The 15,288-nt window shown below is 39.3% G+C and overlaps 1 protein-coding gene across 1 annotated transcript in view; it reads right to left on the reverse strand.

Moving 5' to 3' along the window:
• The window catches only part of LOC149089664 (uncharacterized), a 28,219-nt gene extending 14,285 nt beyond the window's left edge, over window positions 1-13,934 (reverse strand). The window contains exons 1-11 of the mRNA XM_089234938.1: window positions 13,593-13,934; window positions 10,392-10,452; window positions 9,236-9,476; window positions 8,907-9,146; window positions 5,018-5,238; window positions 3,200-3,361; window positions 2,172-2,477; window positions 2,017-2,046; window positions 1,792-1,882; window positions 459-613; window positions 214-317 (exon numbers count right to left, since the gene is read on the reverse strand). Coding sequence (XP_089091064.1) covers window positions 214-317; window positions 459-613; window positions 1,792-1,882; window positions 2,017-2,046; window positions 2,172-2,477; window positions 3,200-3,361; window positions 5,018-5,238; window positions 8,907-9,146; window positions 9,236-9,476; window positions 10,392-10,422 — 1,581 coding nt within the window. The 5' untranslated portion in view covers window positions 10,423-10,452; window positions 13,593-13,934. The remainder of the gene's footprint in view (window positions 1-213; window positions 318-458; window positions 614-1,791; window positions 1,883-2,016; window positions 2,047-2,171; window positions 2,478-3,199; window positions 3,362-5,017; window positions 5,239-8,906; window positions 9,147-9,235; window positions 9,477-10,391; window positions 10,453-13,592) is intronic.
• Window positions 13,935-15,288: the final 1,354 nt, after the last annotated feature.

Below are 15,288 nucleotides of genomic sequence, written 5' to 3' on the forward strand. Positions count from 1 at the left end.
CAGTTTTCAACATACCAACTAACTGATGGTGCGAAACGGCAATTGCATCTTTCCCCGCATAATCGAATATCCCGCTTAATCAGATATTATGCGCTGGAGTCATTTGTATCCGTTTAAGGGTGGGGACGGACTGCATTTGAAAACTCGGATATAAAATTTGTGACGAACTTTTCACCGAAACTCCTGAACTGATATATAAATAGAATTCTTCACCTTGGCAGGAACGCCATTTTCGCCCTTTTCATTTTCGTTTATAACGGCTAGCGTCCGATTCAAACGTCTGACGACTTCCGTGGTGCTTTCGGAAGAAAGACCAGCTGCAATGACAACGAATGAATACAAATCAATGTTATCACATGCGTATATAAATTAAGATTTATTACGATATTTATCTGGACTAACTGTTTATCTTAAAGTAAACTAGATATTTAGTATAGGCTTTTAATTATTTTACTCACCTGGTTCGAAATATTTAGCGGCACAGCTTCCACAGCCAGATATATGGCTACCGTTTACGATACTATCCAGGATTTCAGAACCTAGAGGTCTCAGATTGCTGTACACGGACACGGATGAGCCATCTGATTTTATTTGAAAACCTGAAGACAGGTTCCTGAAGATCACGACGTAAAAAAAGAAGAAAAAAGGATGAAAAGAAGAATTTATAAACTTTGAATATATTTTTATTCAAATTCATTAATTTTAACGTGCGAGCAAGATGCAAAATTGAACTATAAATTTTTTTTCTGAATGTTTTGAAATTTGAAATAAAAATTATGATGATTTTTATAAAAAGAACTGGCACAGCGTAGTGCATACAAAATATGAAACTGTATAATTTTAAATAAATCAGTGGTTAAATAATGCCTTAATTTCTACAACGGAATAAATTTTTAGACTTTTGATCATGATGAGAGCAGTGCCGTCTTAATGCATGGGCCTACCCGAAGGCCTCACGGAAACAAGATCTGATTAAAAATTTCGAGAGTAAGCATGCAAAAGTTGGTGAGCAGGCATTTCTAAGGGAAGGGGGGAGGGCTCAGAAAAATCACTTAGCCCGAGGGTCCATGATGCTGTTAAGACTACCCTGGATGAGAGGTATGTGAAGCCTTGAACAACACATTCATAAACTACAAAATATGATATTTAATCTATTTTTGATCATTATGTATTATTTTAGTAGTAGTGAAATATGACAGTGGTAGAGAGAAATGCGACGTCTCCCATAGAAGCTTCTACGGCCCAGAAACGTACATTTCACTACTAACTATTTTGACTATTAAATAACCTATATCGTTTCATTTTGACTATTAATTAACCTATATCGTTTCATTTTGACTATTAATTAACCTATATCGTTTCATTTTGACTATATACTAGGAATATGTACCGTATATGTCTGGGAAAGAGCAAAGCTCGCATGCATTTCTATGAGTAAGCAAGAGTTGCATGCTTTTCTATGAGCAAGCATGCCTCCTACTTATGTCTAGGAGAAAGTAAGGCTCATATAAACTTTTTACGAGTAAGCAAGCCTCATACATATGTCTAGGAGAGAGATCGCATGTATTTCTATCTGTAAGCAAGCCTCGTACGCATGTCTAGGAGAGCTCGCTCGCATGGCATTTCTATGAGTAGCCCCATTTCTAGGGAGAGAGAGCAAGACTCGTATTCATGTCTGGGAATAAGTTAGCCTCAAATGCATTTGGAGAGGTAAGCAATCCTTGCACTCATTTTAAGGGGTACACACAACATGTCTAGGGCCAATAGATGGGAATTTTCATAACTAATTACCCTATTATTTCATTTTGACCCTGTTTTTTCATTTCATCGGCTTGGTAATCTATCACGGCTATAACATCCACTGGAGTTTCTTCAACCTTTCCTATAAGATACAACAGCAAATAAAAAGTAGGAAATTTAAATAATTGTGAAAATCTGGCACGGGGGCGGGGGGGGGGGAAGAACAGTAGTTTAATACTGTACATAAATTGAACAAGAAGAGAAATAGTCACTTACTAGCCCCTGGAGCCGTTGCACACGTTGCCTCTGAAAAATTGATTAGAAAAAAAAACCAACTGAATATTTGATTTCGATTTTTTTTCATTAAAATATTGGTATGAGATGATAAAATGCATGAAAAGAAAATATTTCGACGAACTAAAAATGCTCACCAACTCTATCGTCGAAGATTTCCCTGTTCCTTTCTATGGAACCGAAAACCCTGTTGCAATATTCCGAAACGATCATCTTGTCGTTAACGGTGTTGTCCGACAGCAGCGTGTGCAGCTCGTGGTACATTTTGGCTTCTTCGATCAGATTAGTCTTCATCGTGTTCCACGGGTCCACCCTCGAACAGACGGTCATTTCGAGCGCCTCGGGCAGCGAATCGCCGCTGTAATACATCCTCAGTATCTGGCTCAATCTCAGCGCCCCGTACTTGGATGACAGCAACATCACTTTCTTGCCGATCGCGTATCCTAATTACGGATACAGGAGTGGATAGAAAGAGAGAGAAAATAATAAACAATAGCACTTCCTCATACAATTCGTCTGTACCCATAAATTCGTAAAATAGTTTAAAAAATTCAACATAATTAAAGAAATTGGTACATTTGAATGTACGGTTTGTGCCAAAAAAGTTACTCTAGCGAAGGGGAGATTTTTTTTGGTAGAGGAAAAAAATTAGTTCAAATCTTTTGTCGACAGAAGGCACTGCAGGAAAGCAAATCACAGAATTCTTGACAAGAACCTTTCTTCAATCTCTTCTGTGTCTGAAACATAGTGCTTTAACCACCAATGCCAACCTTAGAGGGGGAATAAAGGTATACACTATATACAAACCTTCTCTAAGGTGGATGGATATACGTACACTATATACTTTCTCCATCACTATAAAAACCTTATGTAAGTGACAGTAACAGGAAAATTCAGACATGATCTGTTAATCATACACCCTGTACTTTATAGGACTTTGATTTCTATATTTCCAATGATTTGCTTTGCTTTTCTGCAGCGCTCTCTATGGATAAAAATTTGAACTGAATTTTTTTTTTCTGTAAGAAAAAAAGAGAAAAAAATATCCTCTTCGCGAAAACTTTTTGCATACCGCATTCAATTATACCAATTCCTTCAATTTTTTATGAATTTTTTTACTATTTACTAATTTATGGGACACCCTGTATGTCGACAAATGCATTACCGTCGATAGCTCCTCTGATAAGCGATACGGTGCCATGAGAATTGCTGAACTCTCCGTCTAGAATGTACTCGGTAGGGCAAACGATGTCTCTCCAGTATCCCGACCGCTGGAACAGTGCATCTCCTTTTTTGTGGCCCTCACCATACGGTACCGATACGATATCTTGAAAAAAGATCAGGAAAAACAAATTGGAAACTTTTTTATATAACGCCCCCCAGAAACTTATTTTTATAGAATCATCTTTTCACCAGAAGTAGCATCAAATATACCAGTGTTTCTCAACCCTTTTTAGCCCATGGGCCCCCCCCCCCTTTTGTAACATATTTTCTGTGCTCCCTCCCTCCTTATCCACTCTCTACTTATTGAAGTGAATGTAGTCAAAACTGAATTTTTTTAATAATGAACAAAAATTTTATGATAAAGGTCGATGTCAGGAACCATGGACCAGACACTGATCCAGAAGGGGCGTGGGGAAGAAGGGATCATTCATCCCCAGAGCCGATTTACACGGGGAAAAGTAGGTCGGTGTAATATTCGGGACGATCCACGGAACCTACACAATAAATAGCTCCTCCGGACAACAGGGTCGTCTAAAGAGCATCATGGGCTCCGGGAGGGGCTCAAGTAATTTTTCTGAGGCTTTACTAGGCAAATTCTCAAAAGTTTCAACCAGATCTCATTTTTGTGACCCCCCCCCCCCCGGCCATGCCCGGCTGGGCCCATGACTTAAGACGGAAGGCATTGCCCGATAATTCTTCCTGTGACCGTTCTTATCTTGGGCTACTAATACTAATACTGAACCACACACGAATCTCGTCGATATTCCTCTGCGGAACTTCTAACAAATTAATGAATACATGTTGGATCGCACTTGTAGTGAAGCTAATGTGAAGTTTGTTTATGTGTAATGCTTGCTATATGTAGTGCTGCCATCTGGCATCAATTTTTCTAAATGAGTGAAGTGTAATGATTGAATAATTGTACCGTGGTAGAGGCCTGTGTGTGTTGCTCTCTGTCATGGACAGAGATATGGGGAGGGGGGGGGGGCAATGGTGCAGTCGACTGATCTAATGTTATATATGAATTGACATCATCGTCATCATCGTGCCCCCCTTCCCCAGAGAGAGAGGCCTCCTTAGAATATTCCCAGGACGATTTATGGAAAATTCACCGCTAAGAAAGTTCGACAAACAATCACCGTCGGAAATCAAACAATTCACCGCTGGGAAAAAAAATTCACCGACATCAGTTCGTCACCAGTGAGTGACCGAATGAATTGGTGAATGAGCTGGCAAACAAGCTAGTGAGTGTGTGAGTGACCGCATGAGTGAACCAGTGAATGGGTAAATGACCGAGTGAGGGATTGAGTGAGCCAATAACCGAGTGACAGCCATATGAGTAACCATCTGATTCGGTGAAAGACAGTGTGAATGACCATATGAGTGGGCGAGTCATCGAGTGAGTGAGTGATTTAGTGGCCAATTCACTCACTCACTCGCTCATTTGCTCACCCTCCCCCCTCACTATTTCATTTTGTCGATGAATTGTTTGTCGTGAATTGCGTAGCGGTGATTTGTCATGTTGGTGAATTGCGTAGTGATGAATTCTTGTTGGCGAATTTTCCGGCGGTGGTGATTAATTTCCCGAACACGTCCCAGAACCACGGGGGGGGGGGGCATATGGACCCAGGTTGAGAATCACTGAAATATACCATGACATTACTCTATGAATGATCAAATTAAATCCTTAGACGTTAGAGTTTGCTGATCATTATAAGTGGTTATACATGAAATGTAAATTTAGTGCATCACATCTTACCGCCAAAAGTAACCGCATAAACTGGATCTATAATGTCACCGTCCAGCTGCAGTGGAATTTCCATGTTCGGTCTCAATAAGGCGAAGATCTCGGGACTCGTGACGCCCTGTGCTTTCATTCCGGCCAACATCCCGAGAAGGGTTTTACCGATAGCAAATGCGTGATTCTGGTCCGAAGCCAATGACAAAACGCCTTGCTCTATCGGGTACTTCGCTTGTTTCCTGCATGAATTAAGATTGGTTTAAAATACACGTGCAGCCATGTCCAGTGGCGTATTTACAGGGGAGAGGTTTAGTAGGCTATAGCCCAGGGCCATAAATATGAGAAATGAGTAGTCTAGGAAATTAGTAGAATAGGAGAACAGCAAAACCATAATTCCGCTTCTGCCCAGAGAGTGAGGGACCTGGTCAGTGCAGGTCCCTCACTCTTCCTCACACTGACATGCAAGCATGTCAGTGAACAAAACAGTAACCTAGAGTGTATGTGCAAGCATGTACAGTCAGTAAAAGATCAAAGCGTGACCTAGAGCATTTGCAAGCATGTAAATGACCAAAAGAGCATGTTCAAGCATGTAAATGACCAAAAGAGCATGTTCAAGCATGTAAATGACCAAAAGAGCATGTTCAAGCATGTAAATGACCAAAAGAGCATGTTCAAGCATGTAAATGACCAAAAGAGCATGTTCAAGCATGTAAGTGACCGAAAAAGTGACCTAGAAAACGGTACAGTCAGTGAGTGACCAAAAGAGTGGCCTAGAGCGTTTGGTAGTATGGGAGTGACATAGAGAGTGTGTGAGCATGGAAATGTCCTAGAGAGCGTGCAAGCATGTGAATGATCAAGAGTGACCTAGAAAACGGAACAAGGTCAGTGAGTGACCGAAAGAGCGACCTAGAAAACGGAACAAGGTCAGTGAGTGACCGAAAGAGCGACCTAGAGCGTTTGCAACCATGTGAGTGACCAAAACAGTGTGCACGCATGTGAATAATCAAAAGTGACCTAGAGAGTGTGTAATCATGTGAATGATCACAAGAGTGATGTCCCTAGAAAACAGGACAAGGTCAGTGAGCTACCAAAAGAGTGACCTATAGCGTTTGCAAGCATGTGAGTGACCAAGACAGTGACCTAGAGAATGTGTGAGCATGGGAGTTACCTAGAGAGTGTGTGCGCATGGGAGTGACAAAAAGAATACGCAAGCATGAGTAACCAAAGGAGGGACTTAAATACAAAGGCGTATTTACAGGAACAGGGAGAGGGGGTGGCCAAGCTGGCTATTGCCCAGGGTGGCGAATTCCAGAAAGGACTGATCAAGAAAATTCGACTAGAATGACAGAGAGGCGGGAAAATTCGTGTAGCCCACATTCGGCAAAACCATAAATTCCGTCTCTGGACATGTCAGGTGTCCTACTTAGAAACTTACGAAATCTACGAGGGGTGTTTCACGAAGGGCTCCCTAACTTTGAAATGGCATGACTTGGAAACGGTGATAGACAGAAAAGATGGAACAAGTTATACAAATACAAATACAAAGGCGACACCAGACAAATTGCCCAATGAGGTGGCTGGAAAAAAGATGCCCATGAAAAATATGGCTGTCAAATATATGACGTTTGATATTCACGTTTATAAGTAACAGGCCTGTAATTTCAAATGAGACGGTTCGTGAAATTAATTGCAATTTTAACTAGCAGATGGCTCCACAGTTGTTTTTTTGCACATTGCACAACTTCTTTCCGTGGGGGACCATTTGAAAAGTCGTTTTCTTCGGTATTTATGCACAACCCATGGCCCACCGAGCCATCTGTTATGACCCGACGTAAAAGTTTAGTTTCGTAGAAATTAACTAAGCGGCACATCCCCATAGGGGCCGTTCAAGTATTACGTCATCATCGATGGGGGGGGGGGGTTCCGATTTGCTGACTTCTGATGACGAGGGGGGAAAGGGGGTTTGGATAATGCTTACGCCATCAACCACCCTTTATGAAAATATGAGTTGGATTCAGAGGGGCAGAGCTGATGACGAAATTTTGCTGACAAGGGGCGGGGGAGGGGGGTCAAAAATGGCTAAAAATTTGCTTACGTAATACTTGAACGGCCCCATATCACTACAGTGACCTACAGTGCAGTTCCGCATCATTCAAAAGGGGCCGATTTTCAGATAAGTGGCAAATTTTCAGATAACCTTAGTGACCCACGGCTCATTTAAAGATCACTTAAATGATATGCTGGGCAGTTCCACATCACTTGAGCGGCCCGCAGCACATTTCCAAATCACTTAAGTGACCCATAACTCCAGAGTACTTAAGTGGAGGCCACGGTACATTTCCCTCACACTATTTAAATGATCCATGGCGTACTTAACGATCATTTAAGTGTCCCGCGGTACATTTCCTGATCTATTTAATTGATTCGCCGCATATTTAACGATCAGTTAAGTGACCCACGTAGGCCTATTTATAGATCACTTGAACGACCCGCAACACAGTTCCAGAACACCCAAACCACCCTTCGCACATTTACAAATAATTTAGAGTAAGCTGTGGTGCTGCTTCAGATCACTTAAATTGAATGACGCGCGGCGCGTTTTCAAATCAATGTGAAGTGGTCCACACTGTCCTAAAGGTTGAACACCCTTGACTTACACCAGGAGTCTTCAACTATTTTCCATTTACGAGAGCAGCATCAGGAGAAGAGCACACTTACTGCAAGTTAGATATACGCGCGTATGCTTGAAATCAATATGGTTTTAATCTTTGAATGCAATTCGTGCAAGGTGTTAAATTGGGACGGTGATCCAGTGCGGCCGAGCATGAATTCATACACGAGCATAGAGCCCTCGGAATGCTCCAGGGAGCGCCGTGGTGATCGCGAGCAACAGTTCAAGCTGTAAGATTCCTGGCTAACAGCTTGAACAGTTCATCTGTGAGGCTTATGCATCCATAGCAGTAGAGATGCCAATTGCATAGCAAAATAATAATTGAAGAACCCTCTCAGTGTTATCCAAATGATTAGGAGTGATTTAAATGCAATAAGTGCAGGATAAAGGATCTGTTGTTGAATCGTAAGCTACAAAGTTGAGATGACGGAAGTTAAAGAATATAAGTTGGCTTTTGACACTTACGTCCAGGTTAACCCTTCCACTTTTGGTAATAAAATTCTGGAAAATTTTTTTGTATTGAAGTTTTTTTTGTATGTGAATTTGTATGTGAAGATGAATATACCCCCTGCACATCATCTTGACTGAAAAAAATTTGAACGAAGCGAATAATTTCAATTTTAACTAATTTAAAAAAAAATTGAAAATTTGAAAGTTTTGAAAAATAAAGATTTGCTGACGTTTATGTTTTTAATGCATTTTTTGAGTATCAAAATGCAAAAATGTTTTGAAAATTCAAAAAAAAATTAATGCTCTGGTCTGAAAGAATTAATGTTGATTTTATATTTTTGTTCTCAATACCCCTGATTATTTCTAAACGAGCAACTGAGCCATCTTTGAAATAAAATACTCATGGCAATGACTCTGTGCTTCGAATAACGAACAACGGCAACGTGGCAGCAGAGACATTGCTGGCTTTAAACTACACCTTCACTTCTTATGCCATGTCCTTGCTATGCAAAGCGACCATTTCTTATCTAGGGAGATGTCATTTGACACATGTTTACGGAGGACATCATCATCATCAGCTGGTCAAAAGACCGTGGTGCCATCTACTAGCCAAAGTTGTAACTAATTTCACATACCGGCTTATTTGAAATCCAGACCTGCCTGTCAGACGCGTACCACTCGTTCAATCTTTCTGTCTATCATTTTTTTTTTTCAAGTTAATGTCATTCCAAAATTGCGGAGTCTTTCCTAAAATACCCTGTAAAAAACAAAGAATCATATACTTGCTTTCCATTTACTTGCGTTTCTGATTCTTCATCCGGACGGAAGGTTGTATTCACTGTATGCGATATCATGAAGAACAAAGCACATCTTTCATCGGTTGTAAACACTTCCTGCATGTTGACCTGAGGTGCCATGTCTCTGAAAATCACTTGAGTTATTTCGTGAGACTTCGTCACGCCACTTACGCCCCTGGTCCCGAAACTCTTCGATTCCGAGTCGTATTCGAGATCGTCGTATCGGAAGCTGCGAGGGTAATTTGAAGGATAATTTAATAATAATAACTATAATTGTAGTTTTTTTTTTTGTGGTAATTGAGTTTTACTCTCACTCACTTGGTTAGAAGTTCGCGGATGACCCCCATGGTGTTCAGCCTTGGTGATTCGGGTTTAGGAAAACGCTCTAATTTCTCTACTAGACCTATGAAGGCTTCTATGGAACGAGGAACCGTGACCTTCTCTCTGTGGGCTTCTCTCATCTCCTCCATCGTGTTGAAGCAATATGGCTGGATCTTATCGATGAAATTCTTCAGCCCCATCAGAGCATCTCCGTTGTTAACTAACAGAGCTGATGAAACTGGGGGAAAAGTGATGGAAAAGGTGGGATCAGTGTTATCCGAAAAAATAATTTTGAAGAGTAATTTCACTCTTTTCCAAATCTTTAAGGGGTAAATTTGCAAAAAGTGAATTTTCATTCGTGAATCACGCAATCACGCATCTAGATGCGCATTGGCGAACACTTGGTGGCACTTATGGCGTCCCATTAATTCGTAAATAATTTAAAAATTCAAGGAATTTGTATGAATGCGGTTTGCGAAAAAGCTTTTCTCAAGAGGGGGGGGGGGATTTTTTTTTTTGGTACTGAAAAAGCACAGTTCAAATTTTTGTTGATAGAGGGCGCTGCACGAAAAATTGAAAGGAGATCGGAATTGAGATGGACCTGAACCTTTTTTCAACATATTTTGTGTCCGAAACGTTCGTACAGCTTCAGCCGGCGATTCTGAGGTAAACAGTGCTTCATCCACCAATGCCAACATCCCATTGAAAACCTTATGTAAGCGTCAGTAACGGGAAAAATTCAGAAATGATCTATCAATTGTGCTACCTGCATTTTATAGGACTCTGATTTGCATATTTCCAGTAATTCGCTTTTGGGATATGATTTCCTTCCTTACAGTGCCCTCTATCAACAGAAATTTCAATTTTTTTCTATATTTAAAAAATCCCCCCTCGTTGTATATTGTGTGAGAGAATAACTTTTTTTGAAAAACATTCAGATTTTCCAATTCCTTCCATTTTTATACTACTGTATTTACGAATTTTTGGGACACCCTGTCCTGTATAAATACCGCCATTATGCCACCAAGGATAGGTACATGATTTAAGTTTCCAAAACAGATGAAGAGATCTCTTAGATCTTGATTAATTACCGGAAAAAAAAATCTTAAAATCGCGAAAATATGAAACATCGAAAAAATCCATGAGAGCTTACCTATTAGAAATGCTAAATGAGCGACATTCATGACTAATCTCTTGTTTTGTGCCCAAAGAACCTGAAAAAAAAAGGATTAAACGGGTGAATTAATTACTGATTAATGAATTGCAAATTTTCGTATGAGAACGCCTTCGGTAATCGTCTAAGAATGCGTTTCTCAATCTTTCTGAACCAAAGTCACAGTAAAATATCTGAAAGCATGGTGAAATACAGGGCGATCCAGCGATTCGTCGGACCACTAACTTACATCGTAATATGTCCCGTACTTTATGGGACATATATATATATATATATACTCTAAACGGAGCTTACCCATCCGAATTAGTAATGGTTACTAAAATCGTGAATAAAGATAATTTTCATAACTTACAGATTGTATTATTATAATTATGGCTGTAAATATGAATAAAAATAAATATTATGCGATTCAGCCCTTCATTTCCCAACAATTGGTAATTTTTCAGTAGTTTAAATTTAGCAAGTTCAGTTTTTGGTGATTTCTTATGGCAATGTTTTTGGTGACTATTGGCGATGTCCGGTATTTTGCCGCATCCAGTCTCTCGTGTGTATATATATATATATTTATTTATTTATTTATATATATTTCTTAGTAAAATAAGTCATCTCAGACATGGGGTTCGTGAAAAATATGCCCTGAGGCCCGCCAAAGATCCCAGCTTAGAAGCTCTGATGTAGCATGTGGAGTCCATGGTCACGTGATAGTCATAGGTTTAAAGTTATTGGGACGGAGATAAAGGGAAATCAGGGTGGGGGAAAATTTCCAAATTGAAAATAATTTCCAAAAACCGTTACAGTGTCGAATTGTAAGGAAATGAGTAAAATTACCAACTGGCACTAAAAGCCTGGGCCTTGCACGGTTTAGTTCAGTGTTCTTCAACCTTTTCCCCATTGCCGCCTACTGAAATTGAATGAAAATTTTCGCGAACCGGCGTTGATGGGAGAAATAATTTGTGAAGCGGTGAGAGATAAAAAGAAAATTGAAGGAAAATTTCTCTCCTTCACTCTTCTGACTTATTTTTATACAGTAGGGTCTTGTTTATCCGACCTTCGCTTATCCGACGTCCCACCGAGAACAACCCCCCGCATAAATCGGCAACAAGAACTGCAAGTTGTGAGCGTAGTCTATTTTTTGTTGCTCCGACGGTACAGTGGCGCACCCGTCTACACTATGTTTGCGTCACTTTCGCTCCTCCCTCACTCGCACCGTCTACACAAGTGTCTGTCATTCGCCCCACCTTCACTCACTGTCACAACTCACTACTCGGTCAACATCATCTATAGCAAAAGTCCTGAGCGAGGAGTTCGTGACGACACTGAAGAAGGTCATCTCACCTATAGCCATTGGATATAGCAGGCCGATTTCATGCGCGATCTTTACCCCTTTTTTGTAGTATATCCAATGGCTATAGGTGAGAAGATCTTCAGTGACGCCACAAGCTTCGCGTGGGGCTTTCTGCTTTAGATGGTGTTGACTAAGTGCAGTGCAGTTTATCATTGTATGTGGATCGGTTTATCGTCTGTTAAATGCGTATGTGTCTGTGTGTGTTAATTTGATAAACGTTGCGTTGTCTTAAAGTTGAAATTTACGCAACATGGCGACGAAAAGACAGAAAGTTGTGAAACATGATTATTACGTTTATAATGGATGAACTTATAACATAGTTTGGCGATTAATAAGCTTTTTCTTAACCCCATCCCTATTATCCGACATTTTCGCTTATCCTGCCGGCCCGTTTATGTCGGATAAGTGAGATTCTACTGAATTTTCATACTTTGCTAGTACAAGTGCGAGAAGCCGCTTCAAAGCAGGGGCCCCTGCTGTCACCTATTGAATAAAATCAAAACTATGTGTTATAATTCCCAAAATACAATGGTTGTTGGTTTTAAACCAATATGCAGAATAAAAATGAACAACATGTGGTATGAAACTGTATATATATATTTTTAATTCATTTAAAAAACCAGTGTAAATTTTTCTCTCCAATATACCGGGTGCTAGGGTGTTGATGTTTTCAAAAGTAATTTAGCAGAAAAAATAAAAACATATCAACCTGTAATCATACCTGTATTTGCGTAACATGCTGTGCATACCAGTTTGAAACAAACAACTAAAGTTTTCTTTAAAAAATTATAACAGTTCTGTTTTTATTTCATAGGTGGTAGCAGGGATCCTATATTTTTGTGATGGACATTTTTTTCAGATATTTTTGTATGGAAGAGAAATGCGGCATAAATATTTTCTACAATTTTAGAATCAATTGCAGAATTTTTATCCCTTTCGGACACTTCACATTCTGTATAATAGAGCCATATAATATATACATATATTATATATTTTTAAATTTTTATGTAAACTAAGAAGTTCTTTCTCTTCTCCCGAGAATACCATTAGAATATACTATATCACTGGAAGTAAGGTTTTCCGTTTTTCCAGAACAGCCTAGTTGGAGTATATGATTCCATTTTAAACCCAACTGTAGTATATGAGAGAGCCCTTGTTCGCACCGGGCTGCTAAATAAGCTGCTTTGTAAAAATATATCGAAATACGTTGACTATACACACATTCGCATCATAGCTGCCCAAGAAAGCATTTCTGTGAAATTTCGCGCATGTGTGTCTAGGAACACTTACGTTATCATCGATGAAAAAATTAGAAAAAAAAACGAAAATGTTCAATTTTTTGTCTTTTTTAAATGCCGGACATATGGTTGAAAAAAATACATGCCCGGTCAGAGTTTTCACACGTCCCGGGCATGCCAGACAGTAGATTTGTCCAGCCCTGTTGTAGAGAGATTCATCATCTTTATATCGAGTATAGTTGTGAAGGTTTCTTGAAATAATTGTCATACCGCGTCATCTGTAACTTGATTCTACAATTTAAATTATGGAAATATTCATCTTAGAATCAATCCATCATTTTCTAACGAAAATAAAAAAGCGTGTTAATCACTTTAACCTCTCTATGAAAAGCGTGATTATAACAATAAAATCTTCAACGTTCATGTAAAACCCATTCACATCAATGAAGGGCGTGGTCTCCGGAAGAAATCGAGTTAACTGGAGACAAAGAAAAATCATAGCACAGTACTGCACACCTAAATTCTCAAAGACAGGAACCTAGGATGTTTCTCATTATTTTGATAACTAATTTCGATTTAATAATCAAGGAAACTTACCTGATTATTAGATGGAACTTCTCACGAATCGGAAAATGGTTTAGATAATATCACACACATATAAAAAGAAGACCAAAAGAAAGGATCTCTTCTTTTTTTCCTTGTCGGTATCGGTCGGAGGTAGATGTGAAGATTAAGAGGACTTTGTACGATGCTAGGAAAACATGGTATTGCTGTGTCTTCCTGAGACCCACCTTTCTTGCTTCTTATCTGTTCCTTGGTTGACTCTCTCTTTTATCTAAAAAAATAGTTTTTATTCGTTAGTTTTTTTTTTTTGATATCTTTATATATTTGCAGGTGAATTAGCGATTGCACTCAAGCAAGCCTCGTAGGTGATAGTGTAGCCCTGAAATCTTTTATGCGAAACTGTGTGTACAGTAGAGTCCGTTATAACGAAAATTCGCAATCAGAAGAACATAACCGATATGACGGACTTCTCGTTATAAGCAAATTTCCATTTTTGCTCTGTCACGTTATAAAATTGCAGAAAATTGCTACTCTATCGGCATTAACCCTTAAATTGGCAAGCATTGAAATATCCAGAGGAGAAAAATTTTGAGGGATTATATAAAGCAAATCAGGTACCTTGAATGCTATTACTTGACAACAACATTTTTATTGTCAATATTAAAAGAAATATGGGTTGTTGAATTTTCAGGGAACACACTTATTATATAGTTTTGAATAGTATAAAAATGTAATTTATGGTTTGTCAACTTAATTTTTTTTATCATTATTGAAAAATTCATTCACAGCAATATTCTCCCTCCACACATGGCAATTCACTCCAAAACGCAAGCTCTCCAAATGCAATTGTCTTTGCTTGGATTGTCAACAAATAGGAAACCTGTGTACCTTTGACACATGCGGATTTCAATGTTCCTTTTATATGTAAACCAAAGAAAATAGTGATATGGCCATTATTTAAGCGAAAGCTGGCCAGAATCACCTTGCCTTCCTTCACGGGTGGCAATATTGATCAAATTGAATCTGACTTATTGTTTCTCACAGAAACCATCACTAACACTGCTAAGGAATCCACCCAGATGCTCCCACTAATAATCCACTGGGTATTCCCCGCTGGATTAAGGAACGCATCAAATTAAAAAACAAATTTAGGAGGAAATGGCAAAGAACGTTAAATCCGTACTACCAAGATAGATACAGATCTATAAAAAGAGAAGTATCTAGAGAAATCAAAGAATTTATGAGTGAGCGTTACTTCAGCTTTTTACGTGAGGCAAATTGTGCTGATGGCACGTTATACAAAGTGTATAAAACATGTAAGCCCACTTATTCGCGGATTCCTCCGATTGTCGGCACAAGCTGAACAGTATATAGTGACAGTGATAAAGCGGAAATATTTGCTGACACATATGAGAGACAGTTCTCTCCATGTGATAACACTCCTCCTCAGCTTATTGCCAGTGTTGACAGGGAAGTTCAAGTATTATTTAGGGATATTCCCCAGAACAACCCTCTGCTTTATTTCCTACGAACACTGAAGAAGTAACAAACATTATCAAAAACCTCAAAAAGAAAAAAGCACCTGGTCAGGACACCATCACCAACAACACTATCAAGAATCTCCCCGAAAATATGGTTCGCCAGCTGGTCAACATATTCAATGAATTACTCCGTACAAACCACTTTCCGGCAGAATGGAAACTCGCTAAAGTTAAGGTCATCCCCAAAG

The sequence above is a fragment of the Pholcus phalangioides genome, unplaced genomic scaffold (genome assembly GCF_987345545.1).
Source record: "Pholcus phalangioides strain wild (caught in Gottingen) unplaced genomic scaffold, Ppha-v1.0 ptg000001l_1, whole genome shotgun sequence".
Taxonomy (NCBI): domain Eukaryota; kingdom Metazoa; phylum Arthropoda; class Arachnida; order Araneae; family Pholcidae; genus Pholcus; species Pholcus phalangioides.